The 19,220-nt window shown below is 45.9% G+C and overlaps 1 protein-coding gene across 11 annotated transcripts in view; it reads left to right on the plus strand.

The window, feature by feature from the left end:
• Positions 1-4,345, plus strand: part of KANK4 (KN motif and ankyrin repeat domains 4) — a 72,688-nt gene extending 68,343 nt beyond the window's left edge. For all 11 annotated transcript variants that reach the window (XM_048220356.2, XM_044383801.3, XM_044383803.3 and 8 more), the window contains one exon: positions 2,498-4,345. In XM_048220356.2, coding sequence (XP_048076313.1) covers positions 2,498-2,602 — 105 coding nt within the window. In that variant the 3' untranslated portion in view covers positions 2,603-4,345. The remainder of the gene's footprint in view (positions 1-2,497) is intronic.
• The last annotated feature ends 14,875 nt before the right edge of the window (positions 4,346-19,220 follow it).

A 19,220-nucleotide genomic window follows, 5' to 3' on the forward strand; every position in this document is an offset into this window, starting at 1 on the left:
AAGCAGAGACTATGCCTTGCTCATTTTTGCCTGATACATAGTAGGTTCTTGTCATATTGAAAGACAACCCCACTACCACACACAGACACACACACACACCACCACCACCACCACACACAGGTGTACTGGCTGTCTGAGCCCCTCCCATCTCTTCAGTCTTCAGTGTTCCTCAGTCGGGACGGGCCAGGTGGGGTTCCCACTGTATCTGCCCACTGTCGCCCTGTTCCCAGGACTCTGGCAAGGGCATTTGAGGGATACGCCTTCCCCAGCTGGCCTCCCCAGCTGACCACACTTTCTGGGCTGAATGGGGTCCCCCACTCTCCAGGTCTGCAGGTGAGAAGCCTACAGATGCGGGCTGTCATCTCCAGAAGGGCCCTGTTCAAAGATGCACATGTCCCCTGGGGCTGGCCCCTGGCTCTTTCCCATAATCATAGTAATCACACCATCTTCCCATTTACAAGAGCCTCAGGGTTGACAAAGCGCAGCGATAGAAACCAGAGTACCGGGGGACAGGCCTACAAAAACCCAGGACTCTCTCTTCGATGGAAACTCTGCAGGCTGCTTTTAGAAGACTCCTCTGTTTAAGGTCTTTGCTTCATTCCACACTTGCCCAACCTAGGAGTATACTCCTTAGGAGTTCCTTTGCTCAGCGTCTCCATCAACTTGAAATGAATACCTCTTTGTTATCATCCCACATTCCCTCTGTCAACAATGCTCACTGGGTGCCAACCTAAGGGGAGGCACCAGGCCAGGTGCTGGGATGTTCTTGCTGGGCTGGCAGCAATAGGCCAGATCTCGCGTCTGTCCTCATGGAGACCGAAATTGATCAAACAGCTCCACAGACACCAACTTATAAATGGTGGTGAAAGGAAGGTACAGACAGTCGTGAGGCCTTTTCAGGGAAAGAAACTCTTATGTTTGATGGAGCCCATGCACATCCTTCGGGTCCTGCTGAAATACCACTTCCTTCCTCTGCTCCCTGCACCCCAACACACACACACACACGCACGCACGCACGCGCGCATGCAGCACCGTCCTCTCCTCTGAGCTCACTCTGCTTCTCTTCCGGCGTGTCTGGCTCTGTGCCATGCATTATAGTGATTTACAAGTGTGTGGAGCCCTGGGGGCAGCTGGACTCCATCCCCATAAGACTGAAGAGCTCTAAGCTGAGCATCAGTAACCCCCACCTGCTTCCATAATTCCAGTCATAGACAATAGGGCAGAGAACAATCCAACGGGGTCTTGGGTGCCTCCCAACATATTAAACCCATGAACATTTCTGAAGCAGAATATAAAAATATTCCCCAGGCTACATAAGGGTCACAGACAGCCTCACATGGGGTTTTGCCTCCAAATGAGTTACCAAAGAAGTGATTTTGGAGTGGTGGGATTTTAGAATTCTAGAATGGGACTGAAAAGACCAGGGCTACTGTCACAAAGCTCAGTGTCTGTTGCATCGAGTCAGCCTTCCCCCTCACTCTTTTTCTTTCTTTTTAAGATTTTATTATTTATTTATTTGACAGAGCGAGAGAGAGAAAGAGAACACAAGCAGGGGAATAGCAGAGGGGGAGGGAACCTGACACGGAGCTCAGTCCCAGGACCCCGAGATCATGACCTGAGCCAAAGGCAGATGCTTAACCGACTGAGCCGCCCAGGCGCCCCTCCTCCTCACTCTTTGTAGAGAATGGCCTGTGTTGTTGGCTGAGAGCCCTCTGAACACAGTTTCTTTAGACAGTGGCCCTGGCAGCTCCCTGCACATTAGCAGCAATGTAAAAAGCATCGTGGCGTCCTACCTCAGGTGTAAAAAAGCACATGTCCTTCTATGCTGTAAACACACTTCTCAGAATTGGTCCTTAGGAAATAACTAGAAATGGGGAAATGCTTTCTGCACTAAATCTATGATGGTGAAGACCTGGAAACAACCTAAGTCTCCAATAGAAGAGAAAGAGTTCAGTAAGCTATGGACTATTACACAGCCAATAAGAAAAACTATATGTTATGATAACTGTGTAAGAACAGGGGAAAATCTCCTAGTGTGCATAGTACATTAAAAATAAAATCAGGTTCAAAATTGGTATGTACTATCATTCCTCTTTTTAAAAACCAACAACAAATTTGCACAAGAGAAAAGACTAGGGGGAAACATACCAAAATGCTAATTTTCATTAAGGTCTGGGCAATGGAAAAATGGAAGTTATTTTTTTCCTCTGTTTTCCAATTTAAAAAAAAATATTAAAAACCACGTGGGAAAAACAAACCAACCAACCATGTGACACTTATTTCCATTGGCACCGATTTCCCAGAAGTGACTGCTGTTTCCGTGGATGGTGACCCATTTTTCAGGATCCTCATGCCATTCCAATCTCCACCTCTCCTAGGGTCTCTGGTGCTTCGAATGGACTTCAATGCCCCATGCCTACCCTGTACTTCCAACTCACCCTTCTCTGGGGCAGGAGGCAAACAAGATAAAATTTCTCTTTTTCTTTCTTCCCTGTAGGCTGGCCGAACAGCTCTGTCCATCGTTCTGAAATCACCCGCCCATGTGGAAATTGCAGGGCTTCTGCGGGCCCACGCAGAGCAGGGCAGGTCCCTGGGGCCCTAGGGGCTAAGGAAGAACTGGCAGCTGGGAACAAAAGCCTCCTTCTCTGGACTCCTTAGCCCTTGGAGAGGGCATGGGTCACAGCCAGAGGGCCACCCTTCAAGAGAAGAAACTATGTCAAATATGCACATACATTCCTGTTATATAATTCTGCTCATTAGGATGCTTTGTAGTTTTTGCCTTAGGCCAAGCCCCAAAACTACGCAGGCTGCAGAGCAGGGTATAAGGTGCAGGGTGCATCTGTGTTGTCTAAAAATCCCAAACATCTTCAGCCTTGAATTCCTCATGACTCTATCCTCTGTAGCACCGTGTAGCGAGCACACAGGCAGGAGCACATTAGCCGAGCAATACTTTTTACATGGAATTTTAAAGCACACCACTTTTTGTTTTGTAATCAGTTACATGAATATGTCCCACTGAATATGCATGTCTAGAGAGGACTGGGTGGGGGGTGGGGGGAGGTGGATTGAAGCAGCCGCCCTGGCAATCATTCTCTAGAGGACCCTCGGAGAATTACCACATAGACAGCTGAAACTGAACACACCACATCTGGGGCCTTTGTTTAGCTGGGGTTGACAGAGTAATCTTAAATTTGGGCAAAGAAGGAAGAGCCTATGGGTATCAATGCCAGATATACAGTTTTGACCACTTCTGAGTCACTAAGCAGCTCCAGTTTATGCCAGGGAAATCGGAATTAATTAGGGAATCCAATCCAGTAAAGCACACCACGTGTATTTAGGCAGAGTCTAGTTACATCAGCTATTCTGAATCTATGAAAGAAACAAGTGGGAGTGAGCATCCTCCTTGTCATCCAGAAGCCACATTTCCTCTGTAGTCACATTCATGGCCTCATGGGAATCCTGGCTCCTTTCGAATTCTGAGCCCCCATGAGGCTCTGAGGTTTCTGAGGCTCCTGGTTGCAGAAACTGCCAACTGGCACTGCGGCAGGAGTGTGGGAGCTGGACAGGGCAGGGCCCCCCTGGGCTGACTGCTTTCCCTGATGGACAGTTCTTTCTTAAACTTCCATAATTCCAGGGGCCCATATGTGCATGGCTTCTATTCAGTAACTCACAAAAGGTTATCTATGAATTGGTTCTTAGAGTCTCTTATGCAAAAAAATCCTCCTTAGATAAATAGAAAAGACATCAAAGTTTGGTGAGCCTTGCACTGGAAACTCAAAAGCTTGAGTTTTCATTTTGACTTATATGCCAATTTGCTTGGTGCCCCTTGGGTGAGTCACAAAATCCCCTTGGGCCCTGGTTTCATCATCTCTAAGAAAGGAAATCATTATACAACCTACCTCCTCGGGGTGTTGTACAAGGAACAGCTGATGGAAGTTTTGGAACCCAATTTGTAACCCATAAGGGCTGGCGCAGCAAACTTCTGTGGAGTCTCAAAGTCCCAGAGCAGGACACTGACATGAGATAATGTTGCTCAGAGGTAGAGAGAACGGAGCAGCAAATAATGAGCTAAAAATACTTCGTGGGTTTATTTTGACCTCAAAGCACACTTTAAGAGCAAAAACCCACCTTAAAAAAATGTTCTAGCCCAGTGCTTCTCAAACTTTGATATGCATACAATCACCTGTAGATCTTGTTAGAATTCAGTAGGTCTGAGGGAGGGGGTCTGAGATTCTACATTCCTCACCGGTTCTCAGGGGGTGCGGATGCTCCGGGCCACACCACACTCGGAGTAGCAAGGCTCTGGCCTGGCCTGACTGTTGATAGATTAAAATGCTGCCTCTCAGTCTTTTGTCTCGAAGTTGTTTCTTTGCATTTCTGTCGTCTTTGGGTTCTTGATTGCACAGTAGGTCTTACTTGCTACTGTAGTTCTGCATACAGCAGTAGGGGGTCTGTATCCTATGTTGCCAATTTAGAGTCTTTTTTTGTATCTCATGTTAGGGTGGCCACTTTCATTTGGGTCACATTATCTTTTAATAATCTCACTTGAGTCCAGCTATCAAAAACAGCTTATGTACCAGCGAAGACAAACTGGTTTGCCTAGGGTTTGAGGCCACTGAGTCACTATCAAAAGGCTTTGTCCATCCTTTCTCAGATTTTGTAGTACATTTCTTTTCATCTTGCATTTGGACTGTGAACACATGATCTCCCTCCCTATAATCATCCCATTCCATTGGAATGTGTGAGTCCAGAACATGGTGAGACCGAACCAGCATAGCCTGCCGCCCTGTCATTGTCTCTCCAGTATTCATTCAACAAGCATCTATTGACACCAGCCACGTGCCTGACGCTGTTCCTGGTGCTGGCTTTTATTTATGTAGTTATTTATTTGAGTCATTTCAACTTTATATTTTTAAGATTTTATTTATTTATTTATTTATTTATTTATTTATTTATTTATTTGAGAGAGGGAGGAGCAGAAGCGGAAGGACAAACAGACTCCACGCTGAGCATGGAGCCCAACGCTGGGCTCAACCCCACAACTCCAATATTATGACCAGAGCTGAAACCAAGAGTCAGACACTTAACAGACTGAGCCACCCAGGCACCTCTCAACTTTATTATTTTTTGTTGTTGAAGTATGATTGACATACAATGTTATATTAGTTTCAGGTATAATTCTATATTAATTCTATACATTACTCAATGTCCACCATTTGTCACCATATGACATTATCACAATATTACTGACTATATTCCGCATGCTGTACTTTCCATCTCCATGATTTATTTATCACTGTAAGTTTGTACCTCTTAATCCCCTTCATCTGTTTTGCCCATCCCTTCTTAACATCACTCATCATCAGGGAAATGCAAGTCAAAGCCACAGTGAGATACCAACTAACACCAGCCAGCATGGCTAGTATCACAATGTTGACAAGGATGTGGAGAAAAGGGAACCCTCAGGCTCTGTTGGTAGGAATGTAAATCAGTTCAGCCACTGTGAAAAACAGTATGGAGATTCCTCAAAAAATTAAAAACAGAAATGTTTTATGATCCAGTAATTCAACTACTGGGTATTTGCCCAAAGAAAATGAAAACATGGTTTCAAAGATAGATGCACTAGCAGTGGCTTTAGTCACCTCTAGAAAAACAGTGTCTAAGGTTACCATGATTCCAAACCCAGGCTTACCAAAATGTTAAGCCAAGGCTCCACTGATTAATACGTTTGTCAAGTGCCTGACAGCACAGCATCCAAGCCACATAAATCAGGCTTACTGGGGACAGATATTAAGCTCAGGCTTCAAAAGAGGCCCACAGATATCTTAGCTTCCCTCACTGCCTTCATGGGGCTTACAGACTGTTTCTGGAGACAGGACACTTGTGCCAACAGTAAGGAATAAGACCAGGCAATATAGTTCATTCCACAAATATTTCTCTATTTTTTTTTTTTTTTAATTTTAGTGGGGTAGGGGCAGAGGGACAGAGAGAAAGAATCTTAAGCAGGCTCCATACCCAGCACAGAGCCTGACTGGGGGCTCGATGTCACAACCCTGAGATCACAACCAGAGCTGAAATCAAGAGTTAGATGCTTAGCCGACTGAGCCACCCAGGCGCTCCTTCCACAAACATTTCTACAGTGCCCGCTGTATGCAGGCACTGGGCTCATATTAGAGATAATCCTAGTTCAGGCCCCCACTTGGCCATCTACTTAGGAAAATAGAACGCTGAGAAGGAAACCCAGAATGCTATAGGGGTACCAACAAGGGGTACCAGAGCGGGTCTTGGGAATCCAAGGAAGGCTTCCTAAAGGAAGAGGTATCTGAACTGAAAATTGAAAGATTAATGGACGTTTGCCAAAAAAGGGAGAGAAGGGAAAGGGGAGGAGAGGCAAGAGTGTGCCGGACAGAAAGCAGGATTGCCGAGGCTGAACGATAGGACAGCAGGCATTTGGGGACCTTCACTCAGTTCAGTAGGACTTCCGTGTAGTCTGAGTGAGGTGCTGGGATCAAAGGGTGGATTCAAAAGAGATGAGGCTGATGATACGTGATACGTGAGGACATAAGATAAAGAGCCTACAGAGGCTTTGTTCCAAAGGCAACGGCGAGCTACTGAGAAACAGACTGACAACCAAAAATTGTCAACCCTCATCAAACACAGATTTCTCAGGTACCTGCTGTCATCCAAGTACTGTGTTTGGGGCTGGGGACATACTGGTGGGCAAGTAAGACACAGAACTTAGTTTTGCAGGAAAGAAAGACAAAACCGTCGTTCTGGTGCAGGATGATGCATGTTGCAACTGGGAAAGTACCAGGTGCTATGGGGACACGTGGGTGGGACCCTCAGCCCAGTCTGAGGCTGGGAGGGGTGCAAGAAGGCCTCCTGGAGTAGTGAAGCTATCTGAAGGATGGGGAGGTATAGCCATGCAAAGAGGAGCAGAGGAAGAAGCATGCATAAAGCCTCAAGGCAAGAGAGAACGCTGGTTTGGAGCACTGAAAGAACTTCAGTGTTCTGGAGTAGAGAAAAACAGAACTGCAAGAGGCGGCCAGAGAAAAAGCCACTGAAACAAGTTTGAACTTGTAGGAAAGCGGGACATGACACTCAGATCTACATTCTAGAAACAGCACTTCAGTTTTGGGGGCATGAGTGACCATTGTTCAGCAAACATCTGTGGCCTACCTATTGCAGGTCCTAGGCTCCAGCTAATGGTTTGGTGGAGGAGACAGACACAGGCTGATGACTGTGCCACAGGATGAGTAATGGGCGTCTGGATGGTGCTGTGGAGACTGCCTCTGCCAGAGCGCGTCAGGGAAGCCTCGCAGAGGAGGGGGCTTTTCTGCTAAGCTATAGGGTGAGTAGGAGTGTGCCCAGGCATGCTGGATAGAACAGCAGCCATAAAGACGTGGCGTATGAAAGAGCACAGAGTGAATTCTAGAATCACTTCAGTTTGGGTTATATTGTGGAGGTGCCCAGACAGGAGGAGATTTGAGAAGGTCTGTAGACACATCTTACTTGTATGTTTGAGATTAGGTATTTCGACTTGAGCCTGTAGCTTGAGGGGGAATCCCAGACTCCTTTGAGAATCTGAAGCTCTCCTCAGAAAAATGCGCATATGCGCAAGATGTGCATGTCAGTTCAGGGATTCAGTTAACATCTCACTGCTACAAGCAATGGGGAGCCGGATGATCAGATTTGCCCTTGAGAATGATCCCGGGGCGGGGCTGGAGAGAGACTGGACGCAAGATCAGTTAGAAGGTTCTCTCGGTAGATCCTGGGTATGAAGCTGGGAAGGCCCAATCCATGATGGCATCAGTGGGGAGAAAGAATCGGGCCCTACGGGAAAGGCATCAGAGTGGGGATGTGCCGGGATGTGGTGACCAATTGGATGGCAAACAGAGGTCAAAAATGAGTCACAGGAAAATGGTGGTGCCATTGTCCCAGTGCCTACTCTTTCCTTCCTCTTAGTAATAAGTCCTCAACTTATAGCTGGACATATCATCATCCAGAATACTCTATCTCCCAGCCTCCCTTGTAGCTTGATGTGGTCAGAGAACTAGGTTCCGGGTAATGAGGGGAGTGAAGTGAAGTGTGCACACTCTGGCTCCTGCATTTACAGGGAAGGGAAAGGCATTTCCCCCTTCCCACTGGCAGGAGCATGGTAGTGATTCATCTTGATCCATAAAGAAGAGGCCAATGTCCTAGGGATCACAGAATAGCAAGTCAGAAAGAGCTGAGACCCCCAACACTGTAAAGCCATCAGATCTGCTCTGGACTATTTATTCCCCATTCATTTGTGCGCATGAAATAATCCTTTTACTTGTTTAGGCCATTGTGCATTTGGATCTCTGCTGTAGCAGGACCTGGACAAATGCACTCAGCATCCCATGACAGGCTCAAGGGTCTAATATAACAGGTAATGGATTTCAGGAGGGAAAAGCTTGGGAAGACTTTTGGAAGGAGCATCCTTTCAATGGCTAGACATAATATGTATCTCTTCATGGTCCAGGCCTCTGTTCTGTGCCCACAGTGGAATCATCTAGCCCACACGGCCTTGCAGAAGGTGAGGTCTTGCATCATTCTCACAGATTCCTGAACACAAATTCCGTATCATGAGGCCACTAGTCCTTAAGCAAGACAGTGCTTATGAACTGGCCTGACATGGAAATATGGGCAGGACTAGTGGATTTTCTGAGAAATCTGAATAAAAATAAAGAAACAGGCGGAGTTAAGATGGCGGAGGAGTAGGAGACACCGTTTTCAGCCGGTCCTCCGAGTCGAGTTGGATAGGTACCAGACCAGCCTAAACAACCACGGAACCAGCCTGAGACGCAGGAAGACGCATCTGGATCTCTACAAATGAACATCTCCAGCGCTGAGTATTGAGGTACGAAGCGGGGAGCCATGAAACTGTGCACAGATATCGGAAGATAAACGGAAGGGGGAGGGAGCCGCCGTGTTCGGGCGCCGGGAAGTGGTAGCCACTTGCACGGGAGAGCGGGCGGGGCTCGCGGACGGCACCCGCAAAACAGCAGACTGAGACCGTGAGCCGGGTGCGCGCGCCACCAGGCATCTCGCGGAACTCCGGAATCCCGGTGCGCTCACTGGATCCAGACTGAGACCGGGAGATCCGGGAGCGCGCGCGGGGCGGCTGGCAGCTGGCGGCATTAGAAACACAAAGTACAGAGACGCGCCGGCCCTGGAAGTGAGGGCTGGGACGCCGGGTGTGGGGCGCACATCCCGGACGCTGCAGGGTTGAGCAGCACCAACAGAGACAGAGTTAAAGTGGCCAGAACATTAGTAGAGAACGGGCCGCAATCCCTCTGTTCTGTGACAGAGGCTGAAATTCGGCCGCTGCTGCTCTGACTCTCAGAAGAGGCACAGCAAACCGCCAGGGAAAGCCGCCAGAGAACAAAAGCCTGGAAATACCGGCTCAGAGAGTGCCCATCCCCATCCCCCCTCGCAGGGGACACGGAGACTCTACCCAAACAGGGTTGCCTGAGTATTGGCACGGCAGGCCCCTCCCCCAGAAGGCAGGATGAAAAATCAAGAAGCCCACAACCCGGACGCCTGGGTGGCGCAGTCATTGAGCGCCTGCCTTCGGCTTAGGGCGTGATCCCGGCGTTCCGGAAAGGAGTCCCTCATCGGGCTCCTCCGCTGGGAGCCTGCTTCTTCCTCTCCCACTCCCCTGCTTCTGTTCCCTCTCTCGCTGGTTGGCTGCCACATAAATAAATAAATAAAATCTTTAAAGAAGAAACCCACATCCCTAAGATCCCTATAAAACAAGGGGCACGGCCTGGGACCCAGTCAATAATTTGGGCTCTGGAAACCCCGCAACCTCTCTTCATCAGAATGACAAGAAGGAGAAGCCCCCCCCAGCAAAGAAAAGACAGTGATTCTGTGGCCTCTGCCACAGAAATAATGGATATGGATGTAACCAAATTATCAGAAATGGAATTCAGAGTAACGATGGTCAAAATGATGAGTAGAATTGAAAAAACTATTAACGAAAAGGTTACTGAGAATATAGAATCCCTAAGGACAGAAATGAGAGCGAATCTGACAGAAATTAAAAATTCTATGAGCCAAATGCAGGCAAAACTAGAGGCTCTGACGGCCAGGGTCGCAGAAGCAGAGGAACGGGTTAGTGAATTGGAGGATGGGTTAATAGAGGAAAAAATGAAAATAGAAGATGGTCTTAAAAAAATCCACGCCCACGAATGTAGGTTACGGGAGATTACTGACTCAATGAAACGATCCAATGTTAGAATCATCGGCATCCCCGAGGGGGTGGAGAAAAACAGAGGTCTAGAAGAGATATTTGAACAAATTGTAGCTGAAAACTTCCCTAATCTAGCTAGGGAAACAAACATTTGTATCCAAGAGGCAGAGAGGACCCCTCCCAAGCTCAACCATGACAAACCTACGCCACGTCACGTCATAGTGCATTTCGCAAATATTAGATGCAAGGATACAGTATTGAAAGCGGCCAGGGCAAAGAAATTTCTCACGTACCAAGGCAAAAGCATCAGAATTACGTCAGACCTGTCTACACAGACCTGGAATGAGAGAAAGGGTTGGGGGAGCATATTTAAAGCTCTTTCAGAGAAAAACATGCAGCCAAGGATCCTTTATCCAGCAAGGCTGTCATTCAGAATTGATGGAGAAATAAAGACATTTCAGAATCGCCAGTCACTAACCAATTTTGTAACCACGAAACCAGCCCTACAGGAGATATTACGGGGGGTTCTATAAAAGTAAAAAGGCCCCAAGAGTGATACAGAACAGAAAGTCACAGCCAATACAAACAAAGACTTTACTGGCAACATGGCAACATTAAAATCATATCTCTCAGTAATCAGTCTTAATGTAAATGGTTTGAACCATCCCATAAAACGCCACAGGGTTGCAGATTGGATAAAAAGAAATGACCCATCCATTTGCTGTCTACAAGAGACTCATTTCAAACCCAAAGATGCATTCAGACTGAGAGTAAGGGGATGGAGTACCATCTTTCACGCAAATGGACCTCAAAAGAAAGCTGGGGTAGCAATTCTCATATCAGATAAATTGGATTTTAAACTACAGACTATAGTTAGAGATGCAGAAGGGCACTATATTATTCTTAAGGGAAGTATTCAACAAGTGGATATGACAATTATAAATATATATGCCCCCAACAGGGGAGCAGCAAGATACACAAGCCAACTCTTAACCAGAATAAAGAGACATATAAATAAAAATACATTAATAGTAGGGGACCTCAACACTCCACTATCAGAAATAGACAGAAAACCCTGGCAAAAACTAAGCAAAGAATCAAAGGCTTTGAATGCCATACTTGACGAGTTGGACCTCATAGATATATATAGAACACTACACCCCAGAACCAAAGAATACTCATTCTATTCTAATGCCCATGGAACATTCTCAAGAATAGACCATGTTCTGGGACATAAAACAGGTCTCAACCGATACCAAAAGATTGAAATTATCCCCTGCATATTCTCAGACCACAACGCTCTGAAATTGGAACTCAACCACAAGGAAAAATTTGGAAGAAACTCAAACACTTGGAGACTAAGAACCATCCTGCTCAGGAATGACTCGATAAACCAGGAAATCAAAAATCAAATAAAACAATTTATGGAGACCAATGAGAATGAAAATACAACAGTCCAAAACCTATGGGATACTGCAAAGGCAGTCCTAAGGGGGAAATACATAGCCATCCAAGCCTCACTCAAAAGAATAGAAAAATCTAAAATGCAGTTTTTATATTCTCACCTCAAGAAGCTGGAACAGCAACAGAGGGACAGGCCTAAACCACGCACGAGGAAGCAGTTGACCAAAATTAGAGCTGAAATCAATCAAGCAGAAACCAGAAGTACAGTAGAGCAGATCAACCGGACTAGAAGCTGGTTCTTTGAGAGAATCAATAAAATTGACAGACCACTGGCAAGACTTATCCAAAAGAAAAGAGAAAGGACCCAGATTATTAAAATTATGAATGAAAAAGGAGAGGTCACGACGAGCACCATTGAAATTGGAAGGATTATTAGAAATTTTTATCAACAGCTATATGCCAATAAACTAAGCAATCTGGAAGAGATGGAATCCTTCCTGGAAACCTATAAACTACCAAGATTGAAACCGGAAGAAATTGATTCCTTAAACAGGCCAATTAATTATGAAGAAATTGAGTCAGTGATAAACAACCTTCCAAATAACAAAACTCCAGGCCCGGACGGTTTTCCTGGGGAATTCTACCAAACATTCAAAGAAGAAATAATACCTATTCTCCTAAAGCTATTTCAAAAAATAGAAACAGAAGGAAAGCTACCAAACTCATTCTATGAGGCCAATATTACCTTGATCCCCAAACCAGGCAAAGACCCCCTCAAAAAGGAGAATTACAGACCGATTTCCCTAATGAATATGGATGCCAAAATCCTCAACAAGATACTTGCTAATAGAATCCAACAGTACATTAAAAGTATTATCCATCACGATCAAGTGGGATTCATACCTGGGATGCAAGCGTGGTTCAATATTCGCAAATCAATCAGTGTGATACATCATATCAACAAGAAAAGACTCAGGAACCATATGATCCTCTCAATCGATGCCGAAAAAGCATTTGACAAAATACAGCATCCTTTCCTGATTAAAACCCTTCAGAGTGTAGGAATAGAAGGTACATTTCTCAGTCTCATAAAAGCCATCTATGAAAAGCCTACTGCAAATATTATTCTCAATGGGGAAAAGCTGGAAGCCTTTCCCTTAAGATCAGGAACTCGACAAGGATGCCCACTCTCACCACTATTATTCAACATAGTACTAGAAGTCCTTGCAACAGCAATCAGACGACAAAAAGGGATCAAAGGTATTCAAATTGGCAAAGAAGAAGTCAAAATGTCTCTCTTTGCAGATGACATGATACTCTATATGGAAAACCCAAAAGAAGCCACTCCCAAACTATTAGAAGTTATAGAGCAATTCAGTAACGTGGCAGGATACAAAATAAATGCTCAGAAATCAGTTGCATTTCTATACACGAATAACGAGACCGAAGAAAGAGAAATTAGGGAATCCATCCCATTTACAATAGCACCAAAAACCATACGTTACCTTGGAATTAACTTAACCAGAGACGTAAAGGACCTATATTCTAGAAACTATAAATCACTCTTAAAAGACATTGAGGAAGACATAAAAAGATGGAAAGATATTCCATGCTCATGGATCGGAAGAATTAACATAGTTAAAATGTCCATGCTACCCAGAGCAATCTACACTTTCAATGCTATCCCGATCAAAATACCAAGGACATTTTTCAAAGAACTGGAACAAACAGTCCTTAAATTTGTATGGAAACAGAAAAGGCCCCGAATCTCCAAGGAACTGTTGAAAAGGAAAAACAAAGCTGGGGGCATCACAATGCCGGATTTCGAGCTGTACTACAAAGCTGTGATCACAAAGACAGCATGGTACTGGCACAAAAACAGACACATAGACCAATGGAACAGAATAGAGAGCCCAGAAATGGACCCTCGGCTCTTTGGGCAACTAATATTTGATAAAGCAGGAAAAAACATCCGGTGGGAAAAAGACAGTCTCTTCAATAAATGGTGCTGGGAAAATTGGACAGCTACATGCAAGAGAATGAAACTTGACCACTATCTCACACCATACACAAAAATAAACTCCAAATGGATGAAAGACCTCGATGTGAGACAGGAATCCATCAAAATTCTAGAGGAGAACATAGGCAACAACCTCTACGACATCGGCCAAAGCAACCTTTTTCATGACACATCCCCAAAGGCAAGAGAAACAAAAGATAAAATGAATTTATGGGACTTCATCAAGATTAAAAGTTTCTGCACATCCAAGGAAACAGTCAGAAAAACTAAGAGGCAGCCCACGGAATGGGAGAATATATTTGCAAATGACACTACAGATAAAGGACTGGTATCCAAGATCTACAAAGAACTTCTCAAACTCAATACACGAGAAACAAATAAACAAATCAAAAAATGGGCAGAAGATATGAACAGACACTTTTCCAATGAAGACATACAAATGGCTAACAGACACATGAAAAAATGTTCAAAATCATTAGCCATCAAGGAAATTCAAATTAAAACCACACTAAGAGACCACCTTACGCCAGTTAGAATGGCAAAAATAGACAAGGCAAGAAACAACAATTGTTGGAGAGGATGTGGAGAAAGGGGATCCCTCCTACATTGTTGGTGGGAATGCAAGTTGGTACAGCCACTCTGGAAAACAGTGTGGAGGTCCCTTAAAAAGTTAAAAATTGAGCTACCCTATGATCCAGCCATTGCACTACTGGGTATTTACCCCAAAGATACAGACGTAGTGAAGAGAAGGGCCATATGCACCCCAATGTTCATAGCAGCAATGTCCACAATAGCTAAATTGTGGAAGGAACCGAGATGCCCTTCAACAGATGACTGGATTAAGAAGTTGCGGTCCATATATACAATGGAATATTACTCAGCTATCAGAAAGAACGAGTTCTCAACATTTGCTACAACATGGACAGCACTGGAGGAGATAATGCTAAGTGAAATAAGTCAAGCAGAGAAAGACAACTATCATATGATTTCTCTCATCTATGGAACATAAGAACTAGGATGATCGGTGGGGGAAGAAGGGGATAAAGAAAGGGGGGGTGGTCAGAGGGGGGAATGAAACATGGGAGACTGTGGACTGTGGGAGACAGACTGGGGACTTCAGAGGGGAGGGGGGTGGGGGAGTGGGATGGACCGGTGATGGGTGGTAGGGAGGGCGCGTATTGCATGGTGCACTGGGTGTTATACACAACTAATGAGTCATCGAGCCTTGCATCGGAAGCCGGGGATGTACTGTATGGTGACTAACATAATATAATAAAAAATCATTTAAAAAATAAATAAATAAATAAATAAATAAATAAATAAATAAAGAAACATGCAGAGTTTCAGGCAAGAGCAGTGGGTTATGGTTAGAACGAATGGAGAGAGAGAGCCCATGAGGTGGAACGAGGCATAAGGAGAGAGAATCTGCATGGACAGAGGTTAAGACGGATTGAAAGTATGAGCCACCAGGAGCTATGGGCTGAGAAAAGATGGAGAACGAAGAAAAGCGTAAGCCGATAGGACACGTACCTACTGACTGCCTGCCAGGTCCTGCTTTCCCGGGACCCTCCTCTTCCCCACCTCATCAGGCATCCACAGAACTGTAGCAGGAGCTGCTGCACTCAGATGGGAAAACCCAGCCCCTGGCCATTGAAGGATGGAGACCAGATACTATCTGGGCCAATCAGGACTTCCAGGAATTTTGGAGCTGGGATTTAGGAGATTCAGTCTCCTGGGTGTCTGGGTTATAACTTACAGATCTCAGAAGCTACTAGTGGCCAGGTTCAGCCCTGTGGACTGAAGAGCAAAAGTGACTCTTCAGCTAGAAAGATCGAAGCACACTTCCTGGCTTCACCAGAACAACCCTTGGCCCTTCCCAAAGACCCCAGTAGATCCCATGCTTCAACGCCATGAGTACCCTACTGGTTTTCTTGACACCATCTCCTCTCTGGCCTCTGTAGCATGGTGTCTGAGCTGTCTTGGGTGTTGAACCCCAGCTGGACCACTTGGCCACTCAGGCTCTTTATCTGTAAACTGGGGAATCATTGTTCTTGTAAGTGGTTAATTGGATAAAGTATCTGCACAGAGCTTGGCCCCTACGGCAGAATGCAATATATGGTAGAGTACTTCCCCTTCTCCCTGGCCACTTGATCCTTTCCTCCTTGACCTGGCCTCACAAAAACAGCAGCCTGCTTTCACAGATTACTTAGAATTTACCCAGGCATCAGTCTGAAGGGTGTTATATGAAATCATTTACTCTTCACAATAATCCTACGTAGGTATTAATATTATTCCTGTTGTGCATATGAAGAAACTAAAGCACAGGGAGGTTAAGTAACTCATCCAGGGGCACTTGGGTGGCTCAGTCAGTTGAGCATCTGACTCTTGATTTCAGCTCAGGTCATGATCTCAGAGTCTGGGATCAAGCCCTCCATCGGTCTCCGTGCTTATCGAGGAGTCTGCTGGAGAGTCTCTCTTTCCTTCTGCCCTTCCCCGCTCATGCTCATGATCACGCACGTGCGCTCTCTCTCTCTCAAATAAATAAATCCTTAAAAACATAATAATTCATCCAAGGTCACACAGCTAGTAAACTGCAGATCTGGGATTTCTAGCCAGGAGTTCTGGCTCTGTGACTACACAGCATCACCTGCCATATATCTGGAGCTCCTTCTGCTTCCTTGCCAGTGACCTAGGCTGGGGAGGGGTGCCAGCAGCACAGGGTAGACACTGCTGAGGAAACAAAGCTGCTTCAGGGAGCCAGCATTTAGTCAGTGGCTGACCCGCAGGTCCTAACGGGTGGCCCCAGGACAGAGGAGACAAATAGGCAGAGTGTCTGGGACCAAAACAGCTCGGGGGTCAGGACTCCCATGTACTCAGCATTCCTGGAGAAGAAAGCAGCCTTCTGTCCACAGAGCAGATTGACTGAACTGTCCTTTAGTAGGTAATTCCTTACAGTTCCAAATCTATTCCTTCATCTGCCCTCATCCTGGAGAGAAATAGGTCTGGACCAGAGGGAGCCTGGCCAGTGTCCAAGGGGGGGTCCCATCCAATCTCCTCTCTACCCCACCTCCACTTCCTATACCCCGTTCTGCTTCCATGCTCAGTGAAGGCCTGGTAAAAGCTCTGGGGCCTTTGCTCTGAAACAAACAGAACCATTCCATTGTTCGGTGGAGGACAGGAGAGACATTTTCCAATCCTCTTGTTGCCTTAGAAGTGAGGAAATTTCCATTCTTCTCCAGAAGGGAAAACTACAGGAAGAAACTAGATCTCCTCCTCTACTATCCCAGTGGTCAGATCCATAGCAGGACTGGGACAAAGCTCAGACTGTCTCTGTTCTGGCTGCCTGCAGAGAGGGCAGCTACTGTCTTCTACCCTTTATTGGCTCTGGGGGGGGCCTGGCTCTGGCGGGGGGGACTGAGGTTCTGAACACCAATTCTCATGTAGGTGGGGTGGTGGTTTCCCCACATCCAAGCAATTCCTGGGACACCAGGTGGGTGTCCTCCCATTCAGCTCAACTCTGACACCACGTCCCCAGAGAGAGCATCAGATTCCACATGTTAAGGGCTCAGTCCTCCAAGACCGCCCCCTACCCACTTCACATGCCAGTCACAAACCCAGGTTGTCACCTGTACTTCCTACCCACTGGCTATAGACTAGAGGTTCCAACGGCCCCCTCCTTGGGTTCAATTAATTTGCTAGAGCAGCTCTCAGAACTCAGAGAAACATCTTACTTATTACATTGTTACCAGAGACCAGCGCATGAGAGCCCCTGGCTCTGGAGGCCCCAGAGGACCGTGTCTGGCCACAGTCCAAAGGCAAAGAGACAAGTGGTGATGCAACAAGAAAGGAGTTTATTTCAGTGAGGCCAACACTGGGAAGAGAGCAGACTAACGTCCCAAGAACCAACCATCTTCAAGGTGCTGAGAATACTTCTAACTTTATATGGGGAAAAGTGGAACAAAGATTGGTAGGTACCTGCAGCTAAGCAGCAAAGGTCAGGCTGATCACTGGCATGGGGTCAATCACGGGGAGTCTTTTTTTTTTTTTTTTTTAATTTTACTTATTTATTTGAGAGAGAGTGAGTGAGCATGAGAGAATAAGAATCGGGGGAGGGATAGAGGGAGAGGGACACTGCTGAGCAGGGAGCCCGATGCACAGCTTGATCCCAGGACCCTGGGATCATGACCTGAGTTGAAGGCAGACGCTCAACCTACTGAGCCACCCAGGTGCCCCAATAATGGGGAGTCTTGCTGGCATCACAGCAGTTGTTATTGCTTGGGGGGTAGTTCTGGTGGCCATCACAGGACATTTTGCCTGTTGGGTCCTTTGCTGAAGTGAACAGATAAACTGGAGGGAAAAATAAGCCATGAAGAGAAACAGGCTGAAGGCAAACAGAGCCAGTCAGGGCAATGACTGGGTGGGTCCTCCTTTGAATCCCACTGTCAAGTCACCATTCCATTTCAATGGAAGAAGAGGGGAGGACGCTCATTTCTTCTGCAAACTACTTCCCGCTGACTGGGGATGACTATGAATATTGGAATGGAAGACTTGGACAGAGTAGGAGAACTTTGTTTCTTGAGTTCCTCCTGAGATGGACAGCAAAGAGATACTTAAGATCTCCTATGGTGGGGAAGGGGTCACTGGGTAATGGGCATTAAGGAGGACATGTGATGTAATGAGCACTGGGTGTTATATACAACTAATGAATCACTGAACTCTACCTCTGAAACTAATAATATACTATATGTTAATTAATTGAATTTAAATAAAATTAAATTAAAAAAGAAGATCTGCGGGAGTTGTCATCCATTCAGATGGTTGTGAGTCCTGCCAGGAGTCACTGTCTGGAGGTGCCTTCTTAATGCGGGTATGAACCCACAGCTGGACGCCTGCACATTTTGAAGTAGGAGTATTTAGAAGGATATCATAAGGACCTGCTCATTTTTCAGTTAACCCATCTTCTGGTTCTTGGTTCTTCCAAGCCTTTAGTAGGATCCAGCCTCCTGGCTGCAAAGGGTGCAGTGGCTCCTCAGGAAATGGCTTGGTCTTAGAAAAGGCAAACTCATGGGTAGACGTCAAAATTTGATTCAGCAGCTGCATATACTATTTAACTCCATTTTCATGTTCTAGATAGGGGCAAATAGCCCCTACTCAAGTCTGAATGGGTTTCCCATATATAATTTCATAAGGGCTTCACTGGAGCCCTGCTTCTAGAGGCCACCCTTCCACAGAGGAGGGCAACAGGAAGCGGCTTTTCCCAAGTCAGGCCAGTCTCTTGGCACATTTTAGCCAGGGCTTTCTTTGAAGTATGGTTCATTTTTTGTTTTGCTATTGACGGCGGGGGGGGGGGGGGATGGTTCCTAAGTACAAATTGTTAAAGAAGCACTATTCTACATAATGTCATCGCACACACCACAGTGCATTTTATCTGTTTAAATCTCTTCCCCATTCAGCTATGGACTAAGGGCAAGCAGGGAGACTTCATTCCCATTGCCTAGCTTCTGCCCTGACAAAGAGTACACAGTAATAAGTTGAATTAATATGTAGGCCCAGGCTGGATCACCTAGGACCATATAT

This window comes from Ursus arctos, unplaced genomic scaffold (genome assembly GCF_023065955.2).
Source record: "Ursus arctos isolate Adak ecotype North America unplaced genomic scaffold, UrsArc2.0 scaffold_12, whole genome shotgun sequence".
In the NCBI taxonomy this organism is placed as follows: domain Eukaryota; kingdom Metazoa; phylum Chordata; class Mammalia; order Carnivora; family Ursidae; genus Ursus; species Ursus arctos.